Here is a 24,466-nt window from a genome sequence, read left to right on the forward strand (position 1 = left end):
TTCGTGGCAAAATACAACTCAGTCTTTCATTATACTGGATATGACTGTCTACATCCGAGGCTGTCATATAAAGTTATAGATACAATTTGCTTTTCTTTGATGCATTGAAGGAAATCGCCTATTTTTTCATTGAAATGCAATAACATTGAATGAATAAAAGGATAGTGAAAAGTAAACACATCAGTTGTTTAACCAAACGTTTAGTTAGTCTATTTGAGAAAAGTGTGATTTCTTTATCTTAAACGCTAACAGCAGTCAATATTGCTACAGTAATAAATTTAATTAAAGCTGTAGTATCAGCACAAGTTATGAATTTTACATATTCGCAGGGCTTTTAAACAATTTCAGTTTAAAATAGTACCGATACGCCACTTTATCCGTCACAAACGTTAATTGTACTGATGTTTGTATTCTTACGACACGGTTAGACGATTTTATTTAATAGCAAAACCAAATACATTTAAATATTCAAGTTATGAATGTAGAATAAATCAATCTCATATAGGATATTAGAAAGGTAAGTCGATATTTCAGTACTTTATGTGTGTCTGCATTCACATGCAGATATGTATTGTTTACTTTGTATAGAGATGTTTTACAATATATGTTATGTTTAAGGTAGAAATATTTCGAAATTGTTCAGTTTTACTCCATTTTATTCAATAAGGCTTCACTTCACTGTTAAAGAATAAACATTGTCAATAAAATCCTTTGGAAGCACAGAATGCAACTAATCAAAATATTCGGTTTGATTGAGTATAATGTGGCAGCATCACCTTTCAGATCGATAGTAACGTATTCATAAAAAGACTGTTGTATATAGCAATTTTAACATGCACGCACGCACAGAGAGAGAGAGAGAGAGAGAGAGAGAGAGAGAGAGAGAGAGAGAGACAGAGAGAGAGATGTATGCCGTTCGGCATTCTTTGTCTTATGCAACGTTTAAATTTTATGATAATACCTCTATGTATACTAATAGTGGTCTGGTAGTCACCCCATGTATCAAACAGTTATCTATCTACCTGTATTCCTACTTCGAAAACCATTTGAAAGTGTTCAACGAAGCTTGAACGGAAGACATGCCATTTTATTCTTTGGCGTTACTCAGGAATATAATTAGCGTACATTTTTCTGTTGCGGAAATTTTTAATGACTGCATAACTATGTAAAAGTTAAACGTATTGTACATTATGCCAAATTTCATTATATACTTGCTTACGACTTATGTTTTAGATTTTGTATAAGGTGACATATAGGCCAATTGGGCCGGGTGTTAAAGTTGCTATAATTAACAGCGATTGTAAATGTACACATGATGCTTATGTCACTATAATAAATGATATCTTATCTTACCTTATCTATAGTGTTTTACAAATATGGAAATATTTCTGACTTAAAAAGATTTATGATAAACTTGACTTATTGATATATGAGAGCAACTCATATTACCAATTCAGTATCTGTACCGTGACAATCTGTTCACAAGGTTCAGCAAATAATCATCATTATACAAATAGTCGTAACAATAGAAATAATTATGCCATCAATTAAGATGTAAATAACTGACTTTGCCATCAATGTTCCGTAGCGCACATATTTAATCTTCTTGTTAAGTAAATACATCCAGTTAATTAGATTAAAAGTGTTCCATAATCCATATTTCAGTAGGATTGTGAACCGCTAATAAGTAAAAGAGATAAAACCTAAAATTTTCAAAGATAGAAAAACATGAAATAATGTCTAGAAATTGATTTCTAAGTCCATCAAATAACTAAAAATGATTTCACAAATGTGAAAATTAAAACGTTTTGTTTGTATCAATACCTGCAGTTTTGATATTTCTTTTATAGCTGCATTTGCAAAGAATGACAACTCTTGCCATATCCTTGTATTTACAAGCAGCGATATCTATTAGTTTTCTTAGACACAATATCATATTTCTTTTTTCACAACAAAGACAACTGGGGCCGTATTCATTAAGCATCTTAAGTATAAGTATAAGAAATTGATTATTTACTTAAGTATTACTTAAGTAAGAAATTTATTTTACTTAAGTATATTTGTTATTCATAAAACAATTTAATAAGTAATTCTTGACTTTTATTGTAGACGAAAACATTAAAAAAACAACAACATTAATTTCAGACAGATACAACATGCACAATTATGTTTAAAGTGCTTTTATCTGAAAAACAACACTTTAATCGTACTCTCGACGCTATTTTGTTTTCTGACTTAAGTCATTTCTTACGTATCTTAAGTTTAAGCTGTTTTATGAATAGGTCTTAAGTTTTTTACTTATACTTAAGCTGAAATCAACACAAACTTAAGTAAAATCTTCAACTTAAGTCAAAACTTATACTTAAAATGCTTTATGAATACGGCGCCTGGGCTATATTCATATGTGTTTGATAAACCCTTGAAAAACTGGTTCAGATGTTTTTGTAAAAAAAAAAACTTTCAACAAGCCGATTATAAAATGAAAAAATACTTAGTATTTTATACTTAAGATACTACAGTTTTGCTCGTATCAAAAAGTCACATTTATGAACAGATGTTGAAATACCTGACCGGTGGAATAGTAAAGGTGCAATTATAATGATATCTTATTACTTATGGTTAAATAAAACTATACAGACACACACAAAAAACCACACATCCGATATCAAATCGAATGGAAACATACCAGAACTTTAAGGTTCCAGTGGAAAATGCGTAATCAATAATTCTTTAGCTGGTATTACTTTAAAGATGTCGATTTCGCATCTTTTACTAAACAGTTTATGTTAAGATACTAACTTAAAATATAGAAAATCATTATCAGATGAATTTTGTCTCAACTTAATATATAAATCTTTAAACGTTTTAGCCAGATATTGTGATAGATGGAAACTAACTGTTAATACAGAAAATAGTGAGTAAATTTAAATATCTTGGCATCTTATTTACCTCAGGTGGCTCTTTTAATGAGACTGACAAAATGCTTTCAGGACAGGCACTTAATGCAATTTTTAAAATGAATAAATATCTTTACAAGTTTACAGATATAGGGCCAAAACATACATTAGATCTTTTTGATAAACTCATCATTCCAATTTTGAATTATTCAAGTGAAGTTTGGGGTTTTAATAAAGGTTTACAAGTAGAACACATCTAAGCTTCTGTAAAAGGTAACTCGGGGTGAAAATTACCACATCGAACAGTTTTATTTATGCGGAAACGGGTAGATACAACTTAATAACAGATAGACATTATAAAATTATAAAGTATTGGTTGAAAATTAGCAATTGTGACCAGGTTAAATATACTAAACAAGTATATATTTCTTTGAAAAATTGTGTAGATCTAAATCCTCGCAAAATAAACTGGGTCTCCAAGGTGAAATTTTTGTTATCAAAATTAGGATTCTATCACGTTTGGCTTGCTCAGATTGTAGGAGACACAAAGGTCTTTCTTAATATTTTAAAACAGCGTCTAAGGGACATTTACATACAGGATTTGAACACATCTATAAATGAATCCAGCCGAGCACTATTTTACAAGAATATATTTGATTTCAGTTTCAGTAATTACTTAACAGTAATAAATATAAGGAAGTTCAGAATAGCATTAACAAGACTGAGGTTGTCATCGCATAGATTGGCTGTTGAGACTGGTGGATGGAGCCGTCCAAATAATATACCTTATGAAAATAGAATTTGTACTAACTGTCACATATTAGAAGACGAGTATCATTTTGTCATTGAATGTCAGGAGTTTGTAGATTTAAGAAAACAGTATATCAGGAATTATTTCTGGCACCATCCAAGTTATTTTAAATTTTTGCAATTATTTATTAATAGAAATAGTAAAGATACTCGTAATCTCGCAACGTTTTCTTTAAAGCTTTTGAAAAAAGGAGGTATCTAAATAGACAAGCTCTAATGTTTAAATAGCTAATACACATGCTTGGGTTATCAAAATTGTCACTCCCAAAGCTGTGTTATTATATACGTGATACCTATGAATTACTGAAACAATTGTTAAACTTGTATTTACATATCTGCTATCTTGCCATACATGTTATATTTATTACTTTGTATGTATATTGAAGATATGCTGATGGATCTTGTTTGATTTATTGCATAATAAAGATTCTTCTTCTTCTTCTTCTATATAACATAACTTTATCTATGAAGCTACAGTCACAGTTAAATGTGTTATAACTGTAATTTGTTTTTTTAAAAAACCTTCCATTTTTATTTTGTGTTAGGCTATACATGATGTGTTCTATTTTAAACCTAACACACAGTACCGTCTATACACACTTATATTTACATAGATACTCAATTTTCAAGTATGAGTCGGGATCAAATAAATCCTTAATGATAACCAGTTTATTAGTTCAATATCTGCTTTGCAGAGGAAGAAATATCAAGCTGCAGGCCAAGTATCGATGTGGTCCATCGGAATGACATATACTGGTATGCATGTAGAGACTGACATGTCTGCATCTATGAAGCAAAGAAGTATAGAATACACAGAATGGCAACTGGCTGTAATCTCGCGTGATCTCGTGTCAGAGCGTGAATCGGCGTTATCTTAGTAAAAACAAACATCGGCGAGCATGGAGTTACAATTTGTACCTTTAAAACTACATTTAAAATACATGTTAGTTTCTAAAACAACATTAGTTTAATGTGAAATAGTCTTAAGACACAAAGTACACGTTTCTAGTACACGTTTCTTACCATCAAAAGAAGCGTTGTCATACAGTGATAATTAATTTACCGATGAATAATTGCTTTCGCATACAAAATGGCGCGTGGAGAACGCGTCACTTCCGGTAAACGAGATCTCATTCAGTTGTCACGTTTTTTTGACGAGATTTGCTCTATTTGCCTTTTAAGTTGCTATTTATTTTTATAGCTCTCTGTATGAAGTAATGTATTCACTCTACCTGTAGCATTTAAATGTGATACATTGTATTTTATACGTCTTTTTTCCGGCCGCAGGTTGGTATTGTTTTCATCTTTACTTCCTGTTTATATCTGGGGTTAATGTCACTTAACAGCTGATTAAAACTGTACATTTTGATTGGTGGATGAAAAATTCCACAGGTTTCCGAATAGAATTGATAATATTTTTAAGAGTTGTGCATCAGGTGCTCTGAGCTGTAGTGTTAGGCAGTATAATCCGTTGCAAGGCTCTTGTGGAAATAGCTTGTAAAACGTCATAAACCTGAATCCCCTCGGTAGTCTGATACGGAGTGATCTCCCGTAAACGATTTACAGTCAACTCGTCCCCTAGTCAGCTCGTCCCCCCAGTCAACTCGTCCCAATTTTGGTCATTTCGTATCCCTTGACGATTTCAAAAATGGTCCTTTCGCCCTTCCACTCCCACTTTTCGGCCCCTCCTTTTTAGTCTTCTTTTTATGTCAAAGTTTCGTAGATTATGGTTAATAAAAATATGTGTTCTAAATAAAAAACATAAACATTTTACTTTGAAACTACATTTTGTTTTGCTTTATAAATACCCGATCGTACGTAAAAGTGCATAGTGCATGCACGTTTCATAGCTTCATGTGTGTATTGACTAATGCGGCCGTGTATCTTTTTTAAAGATACTTTCTTGTTCAAGTTTGAGTCAGATCAAAAGTTTTACCACAGAACTACTGTAATCTATGAATTTATATTTATGTTAATACTAGCCTGTTTATTCAGCTGTTACCTAACAGAGGATTGGTTAATTAAAAGTAATGCGATTGTACTGTATTTGAGGGGACCTTCAGGTGATAAAACCTTTGACTTTATACATTACAGGATACGAGTTAGAATGTCCTTGGAAATAGCAACTTTGGTTCTTTGGATTTGCAGTTTTTCGCTAAAGTATACACCATGTAACGGCGACTATACAGGTAAAGATTTCCAGTAATATTTGGCGTGGTATGCATTTAGTACAAATGGAATACATTTGACATATGCAGGTGTTAGTTAATAAAAACGTCTTTCTTCCTGGAAACTATGTAACAAAGAACATCTAGAAAATATTTATGATGAACATATATTGACAGGAGACGCTATTTGAACATTTCCCTGTTCTAACCATTTTCTTATTCGCTGAAATGAAAAATTAGTAAACTCCTGACCTTCTTTTAATATAAATTATCGGTGGTATCATTTTAGCACATTCATATGTCGTACTTTTCATGTTTACATACACACTAAATGTGTTTTTCCCTAAGTCAATTCAAGACCATTTTATATTTTAATGTTGTTTATAAGAATGTATCATTAGTTTGTTTGAAGTTAGACGACGGGTTTCCTCTGTAGGGACAATAACAATTAACACGAGGAGTGGTTGGATCGGTTTATCGGTTTATCGGTTTGGTAACGATAAACGTTTAGGTTTTATACGTTATTTAACAGTAAGAACGAAGTTCCAGATGCTTTCATTTTGTCTCCGCTCTAGGTCACCCAGTAAGAAACCTTTGTGGAAGAGAATATCGTATTCTCAATCTTCAAATGCCATGAACTGGTGAGCAACAGTGGACCATTTCAACGATCTTTTTCTTAAATGCTCACAGAACTTGAATGACAAATAACATAATGGTTTCAAGAGACTAGGCTTAACTGCAAGATTACCCATCTCGATTTGTTAATTTTGTTAATGTTTAGCAACGTTTTTCAACAGTAGTCCAGTTATGTTACGGTGGGTAGTTAACCTGACGAGTTACGTTCTGTTGTTTTATTCAGGTGTAGATATAGGTGACAGCTGCAAACATGACACTGAATGCAAGACTGGAAACGGTGGAGAATACTCTAAATGCAACCAAGACTTGAACATATGTATTTGTACTATCAACCACCTTGGTAAGTTCTGTTTGGCTTTCAATGTCACAACTTATCATAATCCGTTACAAATGCTTTTGGAGCCCGTTTCTAGGCTACTCATTTCCATTGTTCTTTTTCTTTCTTTTCCATGATATAACTTTTAAAACAAAATGTTTAATCTCACTATAGGAAATATTGAATGAATGTATAGGACACTAATAGTTCAAGTGTTCTCATTTATTTTCTCCGTTATTGTTAAAATTTGTATGAAGTACTATGGATATTCCGGAAAGAAACATATGACTGTGCAGGACAAGTGTATGACTGTAAATTCCACTACAATTTGACCAATATCGTAGCCCCATATCGTTGCTGTGGTTTGTCAGCATAGGGATCAATTCTGATTTGCAAGCATAAATTTGTGGATATAACAAGAAAATGCTCTACATAGAAAAGAAAAGGTGAAATGTAAACAAACTACTTATTATTCAAAAGATTCTTTTTTTCAATACACGCTATATCAGTCTATAAAGGCATTTAAGGCAAGTTTAAAATCGGGTCTTTGTACCGATACCATTTATGAGTACTCATTAAGTGACGATTTTACGCTTTATTGTAAATCCAACGACCATAAATGTATAAGCTCTTGTGTAACATATATAGATTGTATCGTCATTTTCCATATGATCACACTTGCATTGAACTGCAAAGTGTTCGTTTCAGTATATCTGGGATATATTATTTTTGGAAGTTGTAAGTGTAAGTAATGAATAATAATTTTGACCGTGAGATCATCTCAACGGGATGACCCTCTGGAAACATTCAAAATGACCAGTTAGGAAGAGTTCATTGCGTCTGTACATGCGTTTAATAACCAATTGGTAGCCGTGTAAGGCAGATTCTAATAGTTTTCTTTATTAGTAATTGTAAGGCTTTCTATATAACAGAGCTGGATTACATGGTATATATATGAGGTCACTCCAAAACATAACTATCTTTATAGTCATCGCTGTTTATAGGTTATTAGATTTGTATCGAGAAATATGCATGAGTTCTACAGCGGAAATATTGCGCGGCTTTTGGAGCGCAATATTCCGCGAAAGAACGATCGATATTTCTCGATGCAAATCTAATAATCTTTTTATTACATACACATCTACACTTATTATTAATTATTACATCACTGATTCAAAATTGTTATTTAACATGAGTGAAATTGAAAATTTCATCTTTAAAGAACTTTTAAATGCGACGGCATACATGAAACTGACGTCACAAATGACGTCTCACACCCGATATGAAATTTGAACGTCAGTATGGAAAAATATTGACGTTTCAGGTTCCACTGAAACTTAACGGCGTTTTTTTTAAATGATTATGTAATAACTAATATATTCACCACACGCTGATCAGAATTTACGAATGAATATGCGTATAGTGTGATGTAATAGTTCTCATATTAATATAGTAATGATATTTGTAATATGAGCCTTACTTAGGCCTTACGGAAAGTCGATGTTTCCATCCAAGTGCCTGCCCATGATGAAATATTGCAGGAAGGTTCCTCCACCATCACAGCTTGAAAGTCGCCATATGACCTTTAACTGTGTTGGTGCGACGTTTAAACCCAATAAAGATGTATTGACATTTGTAACTTTAACATAAAAGAACTCTAAACTCTGTATATCAATGACAGAGTTAATAATAAAAGTAAAAATGTTTTAAATCAGTTGAGAGTTGATAGTAACACATCAAATTTTCTTCTTTAACGTATGTTATTTGTTGGCTTATGGCGAGTTTCTGAGCAATAATTTCATTTCTTGTTTATTGTTTTTAAGGATAAATGTTCTATTGTAAAAAGTAAAAACGTGATTTGTTGAAAGTAATAAACTGTTTCAACACACATAAATAAATCGATAGCGGCCTATGGAAGAATCTGATTTTAAACAGACCGACTTATGTTTGAAACAAGTTTCATCCTTGCAAATAAAAGCAACCAGTTCAATGATAATTTAGCGTATCATATTAAATAAACGTAAACAAATGCACAAGTATTTGGAGGTATATATAGCCTATTATGGTAGTGAATCAAATTAAAAATGACAAAGGAGTGCAATTCATTCCGGAATAAGTCGAGGTACGGTGCTGTATTTGGAATGGCGTGCACGTCGCATTGAAATTTGACACTGACGAAAAAAGATATAGCAAAGGCATAAAATTACAATTCAACAGACTTTTTAACTTAAGCAGCATTTGAATTAATATTACTTATGATTTTTCCTGCAGGTGAAGATAAATGTATGTATGACAGCTATATATATGACGGTGTTTGCAGAAAACGAAAGCTTTATACTAAACCGGGATATTGCACATTAGAATGTTCACCTAAAGGTAAAGAAAAAATAGGGCACAGCTTTTCAACCCAGTGTTTTTATATGAATATTTAGATTATAAGTTAGCAGATGTAAGGGATAGCGTGTACTTGTTCAGGTAGAAAAGAGACGTTCATTAATTAAACTGCTTTGATTCAACAGTTTGGGACATGAGTGCGATGCTACCAACTTTATCGGGGGGTTTCTTAGCCGAGTGTTAAGGTCGCTGACTTTGAATCACTTGTCCCTCCCCAATGCAGGTTCGAACTTCACTCGGGGCGTAGAATTCTTTATGTGCGGAAGCTATCCAGCAGCCTCACAGAAGGTTTGTGTTTCTACCTAGGTGCACGCCCATGATGCAATAGCATCTTGGGGTCTTCCTCGACCATCGTAGCTGAAAAATCGGCATCTGGCCTATTATGTTTGTCCGTGTGACGTTTAACCCAACACACTGTATTACCGTAGCCTTCAAGTCAGTTTTCTTTATTTCATACTCGGATATGTAATTAATTTTTGACCCTGAGTTTGAGTAAGCAATGTATTATTAATCTTGTGAATTGTGTCCTTGGATAAGATTTTTTAATCAATTATCTACAAAAGACGCATTTTCTCGCTGAAACCACGAGAATAGATGTTTTCTTCAGCAAGTAAGAGTATAACATATGTACCTACCGCCTTTACTGGTATAGGTTATTTTATTGTGTTTATTCGCCGTTTATGTCCTCCTGGAAAGTTTCCCGCAATTATTTCACATGCACATACTCAGAACTGTTGTAAGAAGAGAATCTTTACAGTGATAGATGGAATTAAGGTCTTCGCAAATAGGCGTTTTTTATGTACATTTTCCCATTCATGCACAGCTTGGTCTGAGCTTTTTTCTTGCAAGTGTGAAATGAAATTAACAGATACATGCATTGCAGTAATGGCCAATGACACCGGTCAATTCTTAGTTCGTTTTTCTCACTTCTTGTTCTCGTCTTGCCTTTTAAATTAAACTTGATTTGGTTTAATGTCGCTATATGGATGTATATTTCGATCTTTACTTTAGTTTAGGTCAGATGATTCTAGCAGAGATATATGCCTTTTTCGCTTTCCATTCAATTTCTCGCGATGAATGCTTACTTTGTGGTTACTTGGATGCTAAGTATGTGTTACGAGGATCTATCTACATATCAAAGAGGTACCGCCTCGGTAGCCTAGTGGTAGAGCGCCCGCTTCGAGTGCGGGATGTCGTGGGTTCGATCCCTGGCAGCGTCATTCCAAAGACGTTATGAATGGTACTAGTAGCTTCCTCGCTTGGCGCTCAGCATTATGAGGATAGTTCTAGGACTGGTCAGCCCGGTGTCAGTATAATGTGACTGGGTGGGGTATCATGCAACAACTACGGCATGATATTCCAGTGAGGCAGCACTATAAAGTTGGACATTGTGCTCACTGCTACAAGTAGATACCGTCGTTTATATAACTGAAAAACTGTTGAAAAAGATGTTAAACCCGAACACACACACACACACACAACACACACACACACACACACACACACAAACGCGCGCATACACACGCACGCGCACGCACGCACGCGCGCGCGCACACACACACGTACACACGAACATATCAAAATATGCTTTAATCCAATCGGGATGATTTTTATCGGAGTTATGATATGGAACATATTTGTTTCTGCTCTTTATGTACATATGGTTCATACAAAGCTTTCTGTCTATCACATCGGTTCCTGAAATTGAAATTGTCGAAACAACTGAATTAATGTTCCAGTAGTTTCAATTGTTAATAAAGAAATTTTAGTTTTTATTTTATTGAAATTTTAACACCCATGACAGTTTAATCTACAACTGATATTCTATCTTTTCATCTTCTAGCTTCTAGTTTTGTATCAACCTCGATGATGTTTACCATATAGCAACTAGATACATATTAAATGAAACGCAGTGATGGAACGAAAGTAATATTTTATGAAGCACACAATTCCACTTATATAATTCTTTTGAAAATATCTCTAAAAAACCATATGTTACTTTATTGTGAAAGAGTGCAGAAAACATTATAATTTCATGGGACACAACGTCATTAAAAGTAATTCGTTATACATGGTGGCATAGCTTTACTCAAAATCTAGTTTAAACTGTAGAGATTCTTTACACTTATGTTTAGTGTCATGCATGCAGAAAAGCAGTATGTTTTGAGGATCTTCAGATAAGGAGTTCTTATCTTGTTTAGTTGTGCATTCTGTCTTTTCTCATCTTTTATGTCCATCTACAGATCAAATACTACTTTAGTTCTAGCTCAAAAATAGTCAGCTGAGTTAAGGTCATTGCTCTGTAGTCTGTGCATGTAGTTTAGGTTTAACAATAATGAACGGAATCTCCGGTGTCTTATTTACAAACATTTACATTTCAGGACACTACTTATACAGTAAGAAAAATTTCATTCGGAATAAAAACAATACTAAGTCAAATATCTCGTTGAAATAATCAGAATTCTTTTTTGTCTTACTGACTGAAAAGTTGTAGCATGTTTCAAACAATATTTTACTATTGATAGGGACAATTAAATGGCAAGAAAACCAAGATTGGTATGGAAATATTTTAGAGCCGTTTGCCTTATTCATCCATGATAAAAAGGTACGTGGATTTAAAGTATATGATAAAATTAAAATGTATCCATCATCCTGTATGAACAGTGTAATAAATTTCTCCCGCCCGCAAAATTCTCGTATTAGAATATGTTTTATTAAAATCAAACCTATAATTTTATATACACATGTGCTTGATACTTAGGGCGGACTCCATTAATGGTCCAAAGACGAGAAACTGATCAAATCTGACCAGATCGGTATGCTTTGAGAACTGTCTATAATGAGGTCTACCAACCATTCCGACAGACATAATCAAAGAGGAATAGCTAACGTCCACACCAAATGTTCGGAACAACAGGCAATAAAATGTCATTATAATTGCATCCTGCTTCAGTTACTACAACTCTTGATGAATAAAACTTATACATGCGGAATAAGACAGACCAAATACTGGTACGTTACTCAAACGAACATTTAAAGTAAATCTAATGGATGTTTTAACTAATACATTTAGATGAAATAAAAGAAAGAAATTTAGTTGTCAGAACATATTCAATTAAATAACTTAATATAATTTTGCAGACTTCGGCTTGTTATGACCCATTAAGAGCATTAAATAGCCTTCCCCATGAATTTGAGATCAAACAATCAACCATTCCAAATGCTGGTTTAGGCGCTTTTGCTAAGATGTATATCGAACAAGACACAATTTTTGGTCCATACAAAGGTATCTTTGAGCCTGACACAGACGAAGCTGCGGTATCCGGATATAGTTGGAAGGTAAAATTGGCATAATATTCTTCGGAATATTCAATGGATATCATATGAATTACTATAATTTACAGAAGGTGGTTTACATTAGCTATTGTCACTGTTTTACCAGGTTTATAAAGTCTATAAAGAGATTCTTTGGAAATATAGAACGCAACCAAGCAAAATAAAATGCAGACTGTTTGTCTGAGTCTATTTATGAGAGGTATGTTGTGACATGAGCATGAAGCTTGTATCGAAACAGAGTAGAAGACAAAAACAACAATCAGTCAGTAACAGTTAGTGTTACAATATAACATCTCACATATTTCATCAACTATCACAGTACTTTTTTGCGCAACTATGGACTCAGTGTTGTTTTTCTGGTCCTTTGGGATCATGGGGAACTGTCGATTTCACTATAATAGAATACCTCTTAAGCCAGTGCTAGGGGCTGTGAGTGGTGTCGCACATTTCATTACCACTCACGAACAGGGTTATCAGAGTCTGCTATTATTTCACTTGGCTGCATTCTACGCCTCCCAAAAACCGCCTCGGTAGCCTAGTGGTAGAGCGTCCGCTTCGAGTGCGGGAGGTCGTGGGTTCGATCCCCGGCCGCGTCATACCAAAGACGTAAAAAAATGGTACTAGTAGCTTCCTCGCTTGGCGTTCAGTATTAAGAGGATAGTGCTAGGACTGGTCAGCCCGGTGTCAGTATAATGTGACTGGGTGGGGTATTATGCCACGTGTCTACGGCGTGATATTCCAGTGAGGCAGCACTATAAAGTTGGGCATTGTGCTCTCTGCTACAAGTAGACACCGTCGTTTATATGACTGAAAAATTGTTGAGAAAGACGTTAAACCCGAACACACACACACAGTCTACGCCTCCCAAGGATCTTATCACATATTTTATTAATTGAATATGCTTATTTATTAATATTTTCTAATTATATATAAAATATAATGCATATTTTCATTCTAGTAAATGTTCAGGGCAGTGAAACATATTTTCTATATTTTCACTTTAGTGAGACATGTTTTATATAGTTTCACTGGTTTTACGGAGCTATTTTAGTGTTCTTTGAAAGTTTTTTTTTGTATCATTTGAAGGGAAAAATGTGAATGCATATAGAAGTAAACTATTTCAAGTAAAAATATAAAATTTGAAATGACCACAGCCCGCCTATTGTATGTATACGAATACACAGTATTTAACCTTCACAAACAGGGGACAGTGTGTACGTTGGTATATTTTTGAATAGCGATGTCAAAACAACGATGCATCTCGTTATTCAAAAATATTCCTTTTATGCTGTTACGGGTTATTTTCAATTGGATTTAATGCCACACCGACACAATATAAGTCATATGGCATTTTTTAGCTTTTAGTGGTAGAGGAAAATCCCAGGTGTCCCTCCGTGCATTATTTCGTCGTAGGCGGGCACCTGGGTATAACCATCGACCTTTCGTAAGTCAGCTGGATTGCTTGTTCAAATGAAAGAAATCAACGCCCCAATTGAGGATAGATGAGGGGTAAGTGGTATAAAGTCGACGTCCTTAACCACTCTGCCACAGAGTCCCATGTTACGGGTATCATATTACTGAATATGAAACAGAATACTAGTAATACATATTCAGATATGCTTATCTCAGAACTTAAGATATAAATAATTGTTTTTAACTTTCTTTACTTGGTAATCCAAACGTACATATATTAATAGAATTGTATTTACTGGTCGACGTATTATATCGTAAATGTTAAATGCTTATCTCTGGTATATACAGAATCGTTTTACTATCGCATGACGAAATCTTTTATGAATATTTAGATAGATATTCGTGAAGGTGAGGACCGGGCAGACATAGTATGGGTAGATGCTAAAGACGTTTCTCTGTCAAACTGGGTAAGGTATGGCAACACACCAACCAAAGCAGAAATGGAGAATGTAGTAGCATTTCAGTATAAAGGTATTAGAAACATGGTCTAGAAGTCAGTTATAAAATATCATTGAACTTCAAATCCTGACAAATTAAACATGCAAAACTGATAACAAAAGCTACAGTTTATTCAGTCAAATACGTTTGAGTCTTGATTTCACTTTCATCGTTATTAGTGATTTAGAACATTTGAACAATTATGACAATGTTGTGACAAAATTGTAACTTTACAGTACACATTTTTATGAATAGTTAGTTTCATTAACCTGCAGCTGTAATTTCTAGCATTTGTGTAAATCATAAACTATTCATATTTCATTCATTTCAGGAGAAATGTTTTACCAGGCTTTCAAACCTATACACCCAGGGACAGAATTATTTGTTTGGTATGGCGACTCTTACGGCGAATTTTTGGGAATAGAACCATTTGCTTCACCAAGCTATTATTATGCAAAACGTAAATATAAACTTTAAATGCCTACTTTTTTCATTTTGGAACATGACTAGATGTAGGGAAATATTGCATTGCTATAGTGTTAGTGTGCGTGGGGTGTGTGTGTGTTTGTGGGGGGGGGGGGGGGGGGGCTGTATCCCGAGTAGATATTAATCCTTGTTTAAAGATGTAGGATATATTTCACCATTTCGAGCAAGTATTTCAGAAACATTCAATGTTTGATATGCACATTATTTGAAACTTTTAAATTCAGGTGACTGTTCTAACTAAAAAGAATATCAATTATATTTTAAAAGCTGGATATGTCGGTGGTTCCTGCCATGAAGATGACGAGGGACAGCCTTGTCTACATGATGAGAATACGTTATGTGCAGACAAAACTTGCTTCTGTATACCAGGAACTCACATCAGAGCAGGAATGTGTATATTTGGTAAGTAATGCTACATTTACCATGAATTTGATCCTTTTCACGCTTTGCAGGCCTTTAGTTGTTCATTGCTTGCATTAACAACAATATATTTAATATAATAAAATGAGTCGCGCCATGAGAAAACCAACATAGTGACTTTGCGACCAGCATCGATCTAGACCAGCCTGCGCGGATCTATGCTGTTCGCTATTGGTTTCTCTCATTGCAATAGGCTTTGAAAGCGAACAGCATGGATCCTGACCAGACTGCGCGGATCCATGCTGGTCGCAAAGCCACTATGATGGTTTTCTCAAGGCGCGGCTCAAATATTCAGCTTTTTCAACAGTTTCTTACTAAAGGACAGGACAGCCTTGTCTACATGATAAGAATACTTTATGTGCAGACAAAAGATTGAACTATAAAAATTTATAAAAGTTAGTAAAATATACATTTGTATTTGTATGTAATGTGTCTTTTTGTTCCTTGAATAAATCTCTGGTATATACGAAAGTGAAAGATTCAACAGAATGTTGCTTAAATGTGATTGCCACGACCACCTTTAACATGTAACATTGTATTTGAAACTATTGGTATATAGCGGCCTATGTAAAAGTCTGAGGAATAACTGCATGCATTTAACGTCATGCAGCCATATGCGACACAAAATTAACTTTATAGGGATTTGCTCATACATTTCCGCAAACCGAAATGTCGGCTGAATAAGAATTACACTGCAAAATAAACATGATTTTGCTTTATCGATTGTATAGATGAATTTAAGTGAACTGGTTTTACATGGTTTATCGATCTTTGATTCAATTCCTGTATCAGAATGATTAAAAATTAAATGGCTGGAAGCATAATATAACTATTTTTACATGTGACTGATGCAGATCGGATCCAAGCTAAGTACATCGATCTGAGAAATATGTCATACTGGGTAGATAGAACATGATTTGATTTTTCGATAAATATCTTACCAAGATTTTGTGGTTCCTCAAAATGTACCGGACATGGAATTGTAAATTTGTAAGACTACAAACTCTGAAATAGTTTAAATCCAAAATGTGGTATAAATACTATATTTGATTGTTAAAGCTGTACATGTACTAAATAATGTGTCAAAAAATTAAACGATTCAATTTCACCAGAAACCCTTAACCTGGTTTCTAGTGTGCAAATTCATTTTTTTTCTGATCAACATTTAGATATTTATGGAAAACGATGATTTTATCTTGATGATCAATACAAGTTTTATTTACCTACTTAATATGATCTTATTCATTGATCAAAGTACTTAGTTAATATAAGGACAGCATCTGTCGCATATTATGTCTCCTGTTGTTTAATGCTTTAATGATTCTCGGTTAGAATTGAGGGTGAATAAATCATGTTACGTATTGGCCATTTTGAATTGAATTTTCACTTAAACTTATCTGAAAGAATCCATAGACCAAATTGCAAAGATAATAAATGCCCTTCGATTTGATCATAATTTAACAGAGATAGAGAATATGTGAAAAATTATTAAACAAATCGCAATACGATGGATCTGTATTCTAGCGTATCAAGTTTTTATTCATTTATAGTGCACTTCGAAGAGAATTTGTATATGTGAAAAATTATTAAACAAATCGCAATACGATGGACCTGTACTCTAGCGTATCAAGTTTTCATTCATTTATAGTGCACTTCGAAGAGCATTTGTATTTGAGAAAAATGATATACATTTTTATATAATAGGTCATAATTATCACTGTGACTTTGGTGTAGAAATTTAAGACGCAGTTCTATCGGCTCATACTTGCTTGGTTTTCTTTACATTTATCTTATCCTGTTGGACCGGGTCGCAGTTTAAGCTGACGGATGGTTTAAGATCAAATTGCTAAATCATTTTTGAGACAAGGTTTGAAACAGATGAAACATTGTTCGATTTCGGCTTGACCCGAGACGGGTTGTGGAAATGTTAATCTTTCATCTTTCATGCTTGCGGCGTAGGCTCATATTTGCAAGAGTCTTCGATCATACACACATCCCAGGTGGAGTGGGTTATTATTAAATTGTAAAAACGTGATAAGTTTGAAACATAGATGGTATAAGGTCAAAAACATGCACACTAGAGTTTTATACAATATGGATCACATACTGATTTGATTATCTGCATGATGTTTAGTTTATTTATGCTATAAATCATTGGTAAAACTACTTAGATAGTTAGAAACGCTAGATACACGTGTGCAGGAATAACATTTGAGTAGCTATGTGTGTATATTTGGTCCCTAATGTTACACTTTTACACTCGTGCTGGAACTCATATGAATGCAGGAATGTGTGTATCTTGTAAGAACTTTTACATTTACACACTCGTGTAAAATTTAGGAAGATTCAATAGAATAAACTGATACATACTTCGGAATGGGTGCATTAAAGGATCCACCAGTATTTATGTATACTATCAAGTAATTGAGTCTGTATGGTTGTAGGTAATTTACAAGTAACGTTTTCAAACAGTGAGATAATTACCAGTTTAACGTCTGTTTCTTAGGACCAATCATATATCGGTATACATCCGTTGTAGGTGCAAATATTGCGATTCCAATATTGTAGAGTATCTTAGATATAGTGGAATATAGCAATAACGACGCTGTTTCAGGTTCGATACCTTTTTAATAATGACGTTACATACAAAACATTGCAAGGATGTGACGTTGACGTTTACGTTACGTTAAAGCGCGCCAATTCCCGACATACTCGGGGCCACGAAATGATACTTTACACATTAAAGGAAATTACTTAATCACAATAAATCGCGTGTATCAGAATTAATACTTAAAAGTTCATGAATATTGCTATCACATATGAAAGTTCATTAGTTTATAGTTCACACATCGTAAGTGATGTCGTCTGTGGTGGGTACACTTCCTACTTCTAGTGAGTATAGCTTCACGATTGGTCGTGACGTCACTCCTGTAGTAGTTCTAAGTTTGACTGCTCGTGTTAACCCGTCCATACCTGTGAGTAACTCGTCTACCAGGCCAAGTTTCCATCGTATTCTCGGAGAGTCGTCATGGATTAGTACAACGTCACCCACTTTTATTGTTTGGGCGTTACATCCTGTCTTCTGGTGGTGTTCACGAAGAGCCGTCAGGTACTCTGACATCCATCTGCGCCGAAAGTGGTCTATTAGCGTCTGCTGCATCCGGGCTCGCTTGGTAAGTGATGTGTGATCTGACGTTACATCACAGTTAGTGGCATCAATGTCGTTGGAATATGGTAATGATGTCGTCTGGCGGCCATACAACAGGTGTGCTGGGGTCAGTTGTCTAGGATCATCTGGACTGGATGGAACGTGTGTCAGCGGTCGATTGTTAATCATGCACTCTGTCTCTGTAGTGATGGTTTGAAGGGTTTCCAGGGTAACGTACGCTCGTCCAATAATCTTCTTAAGGGTCACCTTCGTCAGACCAATGAGTCTTTCCCAGAATCCTCCGTACCAGGGAGCTCTCTTAGGTATAAATCGCCATTCTGTACCCATTTCACTCAGTGATGTTCTAACAGATGCAGACTGGAACAGTTTTCTGAGACTGGTAACAGCAGACTGGTATGTCGTAGCGTTGTCTGATATCATGACTTTAGGAAGGGAATTTCTGCTGACAAACCTTCTAAACGCTTGCATAAATGTAGATTCTGATAGGTCGGTGACAACTTCTAAATGTATGGCTCGTGTAGCTGCGCATGTGAAGAGACATATGTATGCCTTTGATGTGGTTCCTGCATTGTTCTTAGTTTGGATGGCTCCGGCAAAGTCAACACCTGTGACTGTGAATGGAGGTGCATTTTCAACTCGTATCTTTGGCAACGGTGGTGGATCAGGGGCACTGTAGGGTCTCCCGGTGACTCGTCTGCATGTCACGCACTTACGGGTCATGGCGTTCACACACTGTCTAATGGCCGGTATCCAATACTTCTGACGAAATGTTGGTTACTGTAGCGTTCGTTCCGGCATGCAGGTATTTCTCATGGGCGTTCTGTACAATTAGGCGGGTAAATAGGTGTTTCTTAGGCAATAAGTAAGGAAACTTCGTTGATTCAGCAACAGGGGCATTCTGGATTCTCCCGCCACATCGAAGTAGGCCATTACCGTCTTGAAACAACTGTAGCTGATTCACAAGCGTTGGACGAGGTATGCGGGACGTAGGGGACTTCAGGTAGGTAATTTCATCTGGATAAGCGGTTTCCTGGCAATCACATTTGCTCAGCATCTTGTAGTTCTTGTGTAGACAGAACACCTAACATTCTATGTTGAGTAGTTCGACAATTGTATACGAATCGTCGTACGTAGGCCGTAACACGAAGGAGCTTGCTGTATTTGCTGAATCTGGTTATGTCAATCAACTGGAGTATGCTAATGTCTTGGCTAGATGTCGTCTGCTGGTTGGAGAGTATGTTAGAATTATCAACTAATGTCGTCTGCTCTTTACTTTGCGTCTGCATTAATGCCTGTGTAGAATCCCAAGTAGGCCACGTACTAGTGTCACATAACCAGGAGGGACCGGTACTCCATAGACTGCTACTCAGGATCTTATCTGCAGTGATGCCTCGGGTAAGTAGATCCGCTGGGTTACTATCTGTTGGGCAATATCTCCATGACGACCCTGGGGTTAAGTTAGATATCTCGGATACTCGGTTGGTAATAAATTTCTTGATAGGTTTCGATAACTTCAACCAGCGTAGGACAGTCTGGCTGTCGGACCAATATGTAATGTCTGTGACCATGAGCGACTTCTGTAGATGGGAACCTAGTCTTGCACCAATCAAGGCAGCCATCAATTCTAGTGTGGTAGTGTGAGTTTCTTGAGGGGTGCCACTCGATTCTTCGCCATGACAAGTCGTGCGTCGGTGCTATAGCAGATGTACGCTGCGGCTCCATATGATGCCATACTGGCGTCTACAAACACATGTAACTGCCCTGAGGTCCTGTCAACTCCGGAGCTAGCGGTAGGCAGCAGTAATCTGGGGAAGGTCATGGCTTGTGCGGAATTCAAATCGAGGCTAAGGGTATGCCATATGTGCTGTATATCTTCTGGTAACGGGACATCCCAGTCATAACTCTTCTTCCATAGATCTTGTAGTAGAATCTTGGTTCTGATGGTTACAGGGCTAAGCAGGCCTAGTGGGTCATAAATTCTGGATGTATACTTCAAGACTGCTCTCTTCGTCACTTTGTCTAGTTGGGGAATAACTCTTAGGGGAAATGACAGCATGTCACTAGTGGGATTCAAACGTAAGCCTAGGACCTTGGTAAACTCATCACTATCGAATACGCCGACGGTACTTGCGGTATGACGTAAATTGTCGCTGTTAGAGGTCCAAGAACGTAGATTCATGCCGGCGTTGGACATCAGTGTTCTGGATTCCCAGAAGTAGTTCAAGAGGTCTAATTCATTTGTAAAGCTGGATACTACGTTGTCTACGTAGAGGTCACGCTCTATAATGGTAGCTGCTTTGAGGCTCGGGTTCAAACGTAGATATTTAGGAGGGTCGCATTCAGCATGAATGGCGAACATGTAGCGCCGAATAACACAACTTTAAAGCGATAGGTAATCAAGGGACTGCAGGGATCGTTAGTGTTCTGTAGCCATAGGAATCTCGTAACATCTCTGTCACTCTCGTGCAGGCCCACGTGAAGAAATGCCTTTTCAATGTCTGTAGTAACTGCGTAGCTGTTGTATCGGAATCGGGTTAGAAGGGAAGTCAAATCGTTCAGGATTGGCGGGTTTGATTCTAGGCAATCATTCAGGGACGGCTCATCACGGGATTTTCGGCAACTGCAATCATACACAATTCTGATGGGCGTGGTAGAGGAATCCTTTTTCACTGGGTGATGGGGTATGTAGTGCACTCTTGTTGTCTGGAAATCTTCGTCAACTTTCTCTATAAAGCCTCTTCTTTCCTGCTCTGCGATGATCTCGCCATACTTCTGCAGTATCTCTGGCTCTGCACTTAGTCGCCTGATAGTGTTCTCAGTTCTGCGTTTGGTAATCTGGTAGTTTGTGGGAAGTGGAGGATGGTCTTGTTTCCATGGTAACTGGGCAGTGTATCTCCCATTGCTATACTGAATGGCATTCTGCTGATAATTCTCAAGGTAGTCTGTGATCTTCTCGTCATCGGTACTATCGGCGATCCCCATGCTCTCTAGCTTCCAGAATCTCTTTAGGCTGTGGATTTCATCTGCACAGGAAGTGATAACGTTCAGTGCATGCTGGGTAGAATCTCTAGAGGTCGAATCAGGTAGGCGTCCGGATAATAGGTAGCCAATCTTGGGCTTTACTGCCGTGGGACCATTTCCACGTCGTACCTCATCTTCAACAATATCCCAGTAGAAATCAGCGCCGATGAGTAGAGATATGTTAAAACAACTGTCACTGCTCACTGGATGGGCTAACTTAAGACCACGTAAGTATGATAAATTAACCGTGGAATCTTTCAGGTGATTAGTAATGGGATTTGCTATGGTCGGGACAATAATAGTTTTGATAGGGATCTTTTGCTTAGAATCTGTTATCAGGTAGACCGTGGTGGTATCAAGGTGCTGAACTCCGTCACTCCTCCCTCCAAATGCCGACAAACAAATTGTCTCGGTTGTCTCCCTTGGCAGTTGTAATTCTTGCGCTAACGACTGTGTTACGTATCATCGTTGTGATCCTTCATCAAATAGGATAGTAGCATCTAAAGAATAGTTTTCTCTGGAACATATAGGGGCGATGGCTGTCTTCAGTAAAACTCCGGATAGGGATTTTTGGGTTGATGATGCGTGCATCGTAACTTCTGGTTGGGGATAGGACGCTTGAGCTGGTGCCTTTGGGTCACTGTGAGTCTGTGTAGGTCTACTAGGTTGCGGGGCGTTTTCTGGCTGGCAAATACTTGTGTGATGCTTCTTGTGGCACTTCTGACATGTACGACGTGACTTGCATCTGGACATCATGTGTGAACCAAGGCAGTTGAAGCATAGTCGATTCTTTTTACGACGGCTAGTCTGGATGCGACGTCAGGGTACTTGGTACAATCTATGGAACTGTGTGATTCCTGACAGAAGGCACACTTTACTGGGTTTCTATGTGATCTTTTAGGGGGAATCATGGGATTGGAAGAAACTGGCGCAGTTCGTTTCGTCTTTGTTCCAGTATAAAACGAAGCTGTTGACCCATACATGTCTACTTCCGGCTGATGACTTATAGGACCGCCCGCATCTAATATGTTTATTTCCCTGGATATTGCCTTGCGTAGATCTAGTAACTGCCAGTCACCGTCGCCGTGCTCTCGGGCTAGGTTACGTCGTACTTCTCCTTGTAACTTATCTAATATAATGAGAACTAGTAAGTTGCCGTACGTGTCCTGATACTGACCATTGGACTCTAGACTACGGATATACGATTCCATCTTATCGTAGAAACTGCGCAAGCTATGGATACTATTTGTCGGGGCTGGAAGCTGAAGAAGGGCTTGCATAGTGGCGTGGGTAATTTTTTGTCGGCGACCATACCTTTCTTTCAGTAAATCTATCGCTCGAGCATAATTTGCATTGGTCAGCGTAAAACCTTCAATGGTATTGGCTGCTTCAGATTCAAGCTGAGATTGCAAGTAGCTGAACTTTTGCACATCAGTTAGATTATAATTTAGATGTATGGTGGATTCGAATGAGTCCCAGAACGTTTGCCAACGTAAAATATCCCCGTTGAAAGTAGGGAGCGTAAGTTTCGGCAGTCCATGGAAAATGGACGAGTTTGTAAAATTAATAGAAGCATTACTTACAGGTTGGCATGTATACTGTACTCTGTCTGTGGCTATACTCTGTGACTGAGCGCTTGCGTTGCTGAATGATTCTCCAGGGCAGACGTTAGTGGGATACAACTCTGTAGACCGGATACCCTCCGAAGACTGGACACGGAACTCTGAAGGATGGAAACTGGACCCTGTAGGTTTGATACTGGACCTGGTAGACTGGACATCAATACTGGCGGTAGGTGCGGCTTGGATAGATGGTATGGAAGATTTGCGGTTGTTCTTAAAAGCTTGAAGACTTTTGATCTGAATTTTTACGCTCAGCATGTAATCCTCGGTCTCAGTCATCTCAGTTAGTAAATCTTCGCCATCAGTTTGCGCTGGTATCTTTTCATTAGTACCTTCCAGTGACTTGAACTTGGCCTCTACTGCCTCAAGAATCGTGTAGAATTCCACCATGTCGACATCGCTACTTTTTACATCTTCAATCTTTTTCATCTGGGCAGTAATGACGGCTTTCTGTGCCTCTCTTATCTGGAGTAGTTTCTGCTTCATTTCTGTTGATTTTATTTGGTCACGGCACTAATATCTTAGATATAGTGAAATATAGCAATAATGACGCTGTTCCAGGTTCGATACCTTTTTAATAATGACGTTACATACTAAACATTGCAAGGATGTGACGTTGACGTTTACGTTACGTTAAAGCGCGCCAATTCCCGACATAGAGTTAGCATTGTGAATAAACAATCGACACAGACTGGATGTACAAATCAAAAGAGGGTAATGTCCCCAGTAACCAATTTTACATCATTTGATCGATAAAGTTTACAATTATTTCATTATAATCTTTCTAGATGAAACTTTAAGCGGCATATGTGCGGGATCAGACGAAGGTACATGTAAGCATGATATGAACGCCGAGTGCCAAAGAGGTGTTTGTGTCTGTAAGAACAATTCTAGTCCGGCTGATGGAGTGTGTGTATCTGGTAATTAACACTTTATAAATGAACATTTCATGATGGGAATTTAGGAACAACGAAAACTTCCAATGCTGCTTTTAGAAATACTGAATAACAAAACTTCAAAACAACGTCAGTGTGTTTTTCGAAACTGAAATTATATTCTCTTGAAGACTCACAAAACAACAAGGAGTTAATTGAATTTACTGACAGTTTCATTAATATAGTGACCACTGGTTGAAAATGTTACCATAATATCAAATAAACAAATATAACAGAACACCTCTCTGTGTTAGAAATACCGGGAAGTATTTTATTCCAACAGAATACATTGGTTTTGAAGTCGGATAGAAAAATTAATATTATGTATTTCATATTAATTTGTCA

The 24,466-nt window shown here is 36.6% G+C and overlaps 1 protein-coding gene across 2 annotated transcripts in view; it reads left to right on the plus strand.

The window, feature by feature from the left end:
- Positions 1 to 403: 403 nt before the first annotated feature.
- LOC123525312 (uncharacterized) overlaps positions 404 to 24,466 on the plus strand; it is a 29,562-nt gene continuing 5,499 nt past the window's right edge. Inside the window, exons 1-12 of one of the 2 annotated variants that reach the window (XM_045304255.2) lie at positions 413 to 517; positions 4,403 to 4,463; positions 5,802 to 5,896; positions 6,451 to 6,516; positions 6,735 to 6,851; positions 9,099 to 9,203; positions 11,747 to 11,826; positions 12,363 to 12,560; positions 14,363 to 14,501; positions 14,800 to 14,928; positions 15,222 to 15,356; positions 23,975 to 24,106. In XM_045304255.2, coding sequence (XP_045160190.2) covers positions 9,113 to 9,203; positions 11,747 to 11,826; positions 12,363 to 12,560; positions 14,363 to 14,501; positions 14,800 to 14,928; positions 15,222 to 15,356; positions 23,975 to 24,106 — 904 coding nt within the window. In that variant the 5' untranslated portion in view covers positions 413 to 517; positions 4,403 to 4,463; positions 5,802 to 5,896; ... (1 more) ...; positions 6,735 to 6,851; positions 9,099 to 9,112. Of the gene's footprint in view, positions 518 to 4,402; positions 4,464 to 5,801; positions 5,897 to 6,450; positions 6,517 to 6,734; positions 6,852 to 9,098; positions 9,204 to 11,746; positions 11,827 to 12,362; positions 12,561 to 14,362; positions 14,502 to 14,799; positions 14,929 to 15,221; positions 15,357 to 23,974; positions 24,107 to 24,466 lie in introns of both variants that reach the window. The other variant, XM_045304254.2, reaches the window with a different exon arrangement.

Source organism: Mercenaria mercenaria, chromosome 3 (genome assembly GCF_021730395.1).
Source record: "Mercenaria mercenaria strain notata chromosome 3, MADL_Memer_1, whole genome shotgun sequence".
NCBI lineage: Eukaryota > Metazoa > Mollusca > Bivalvia > Venerida > Veneridae > Mercenaria > Mercenaria mercenaria.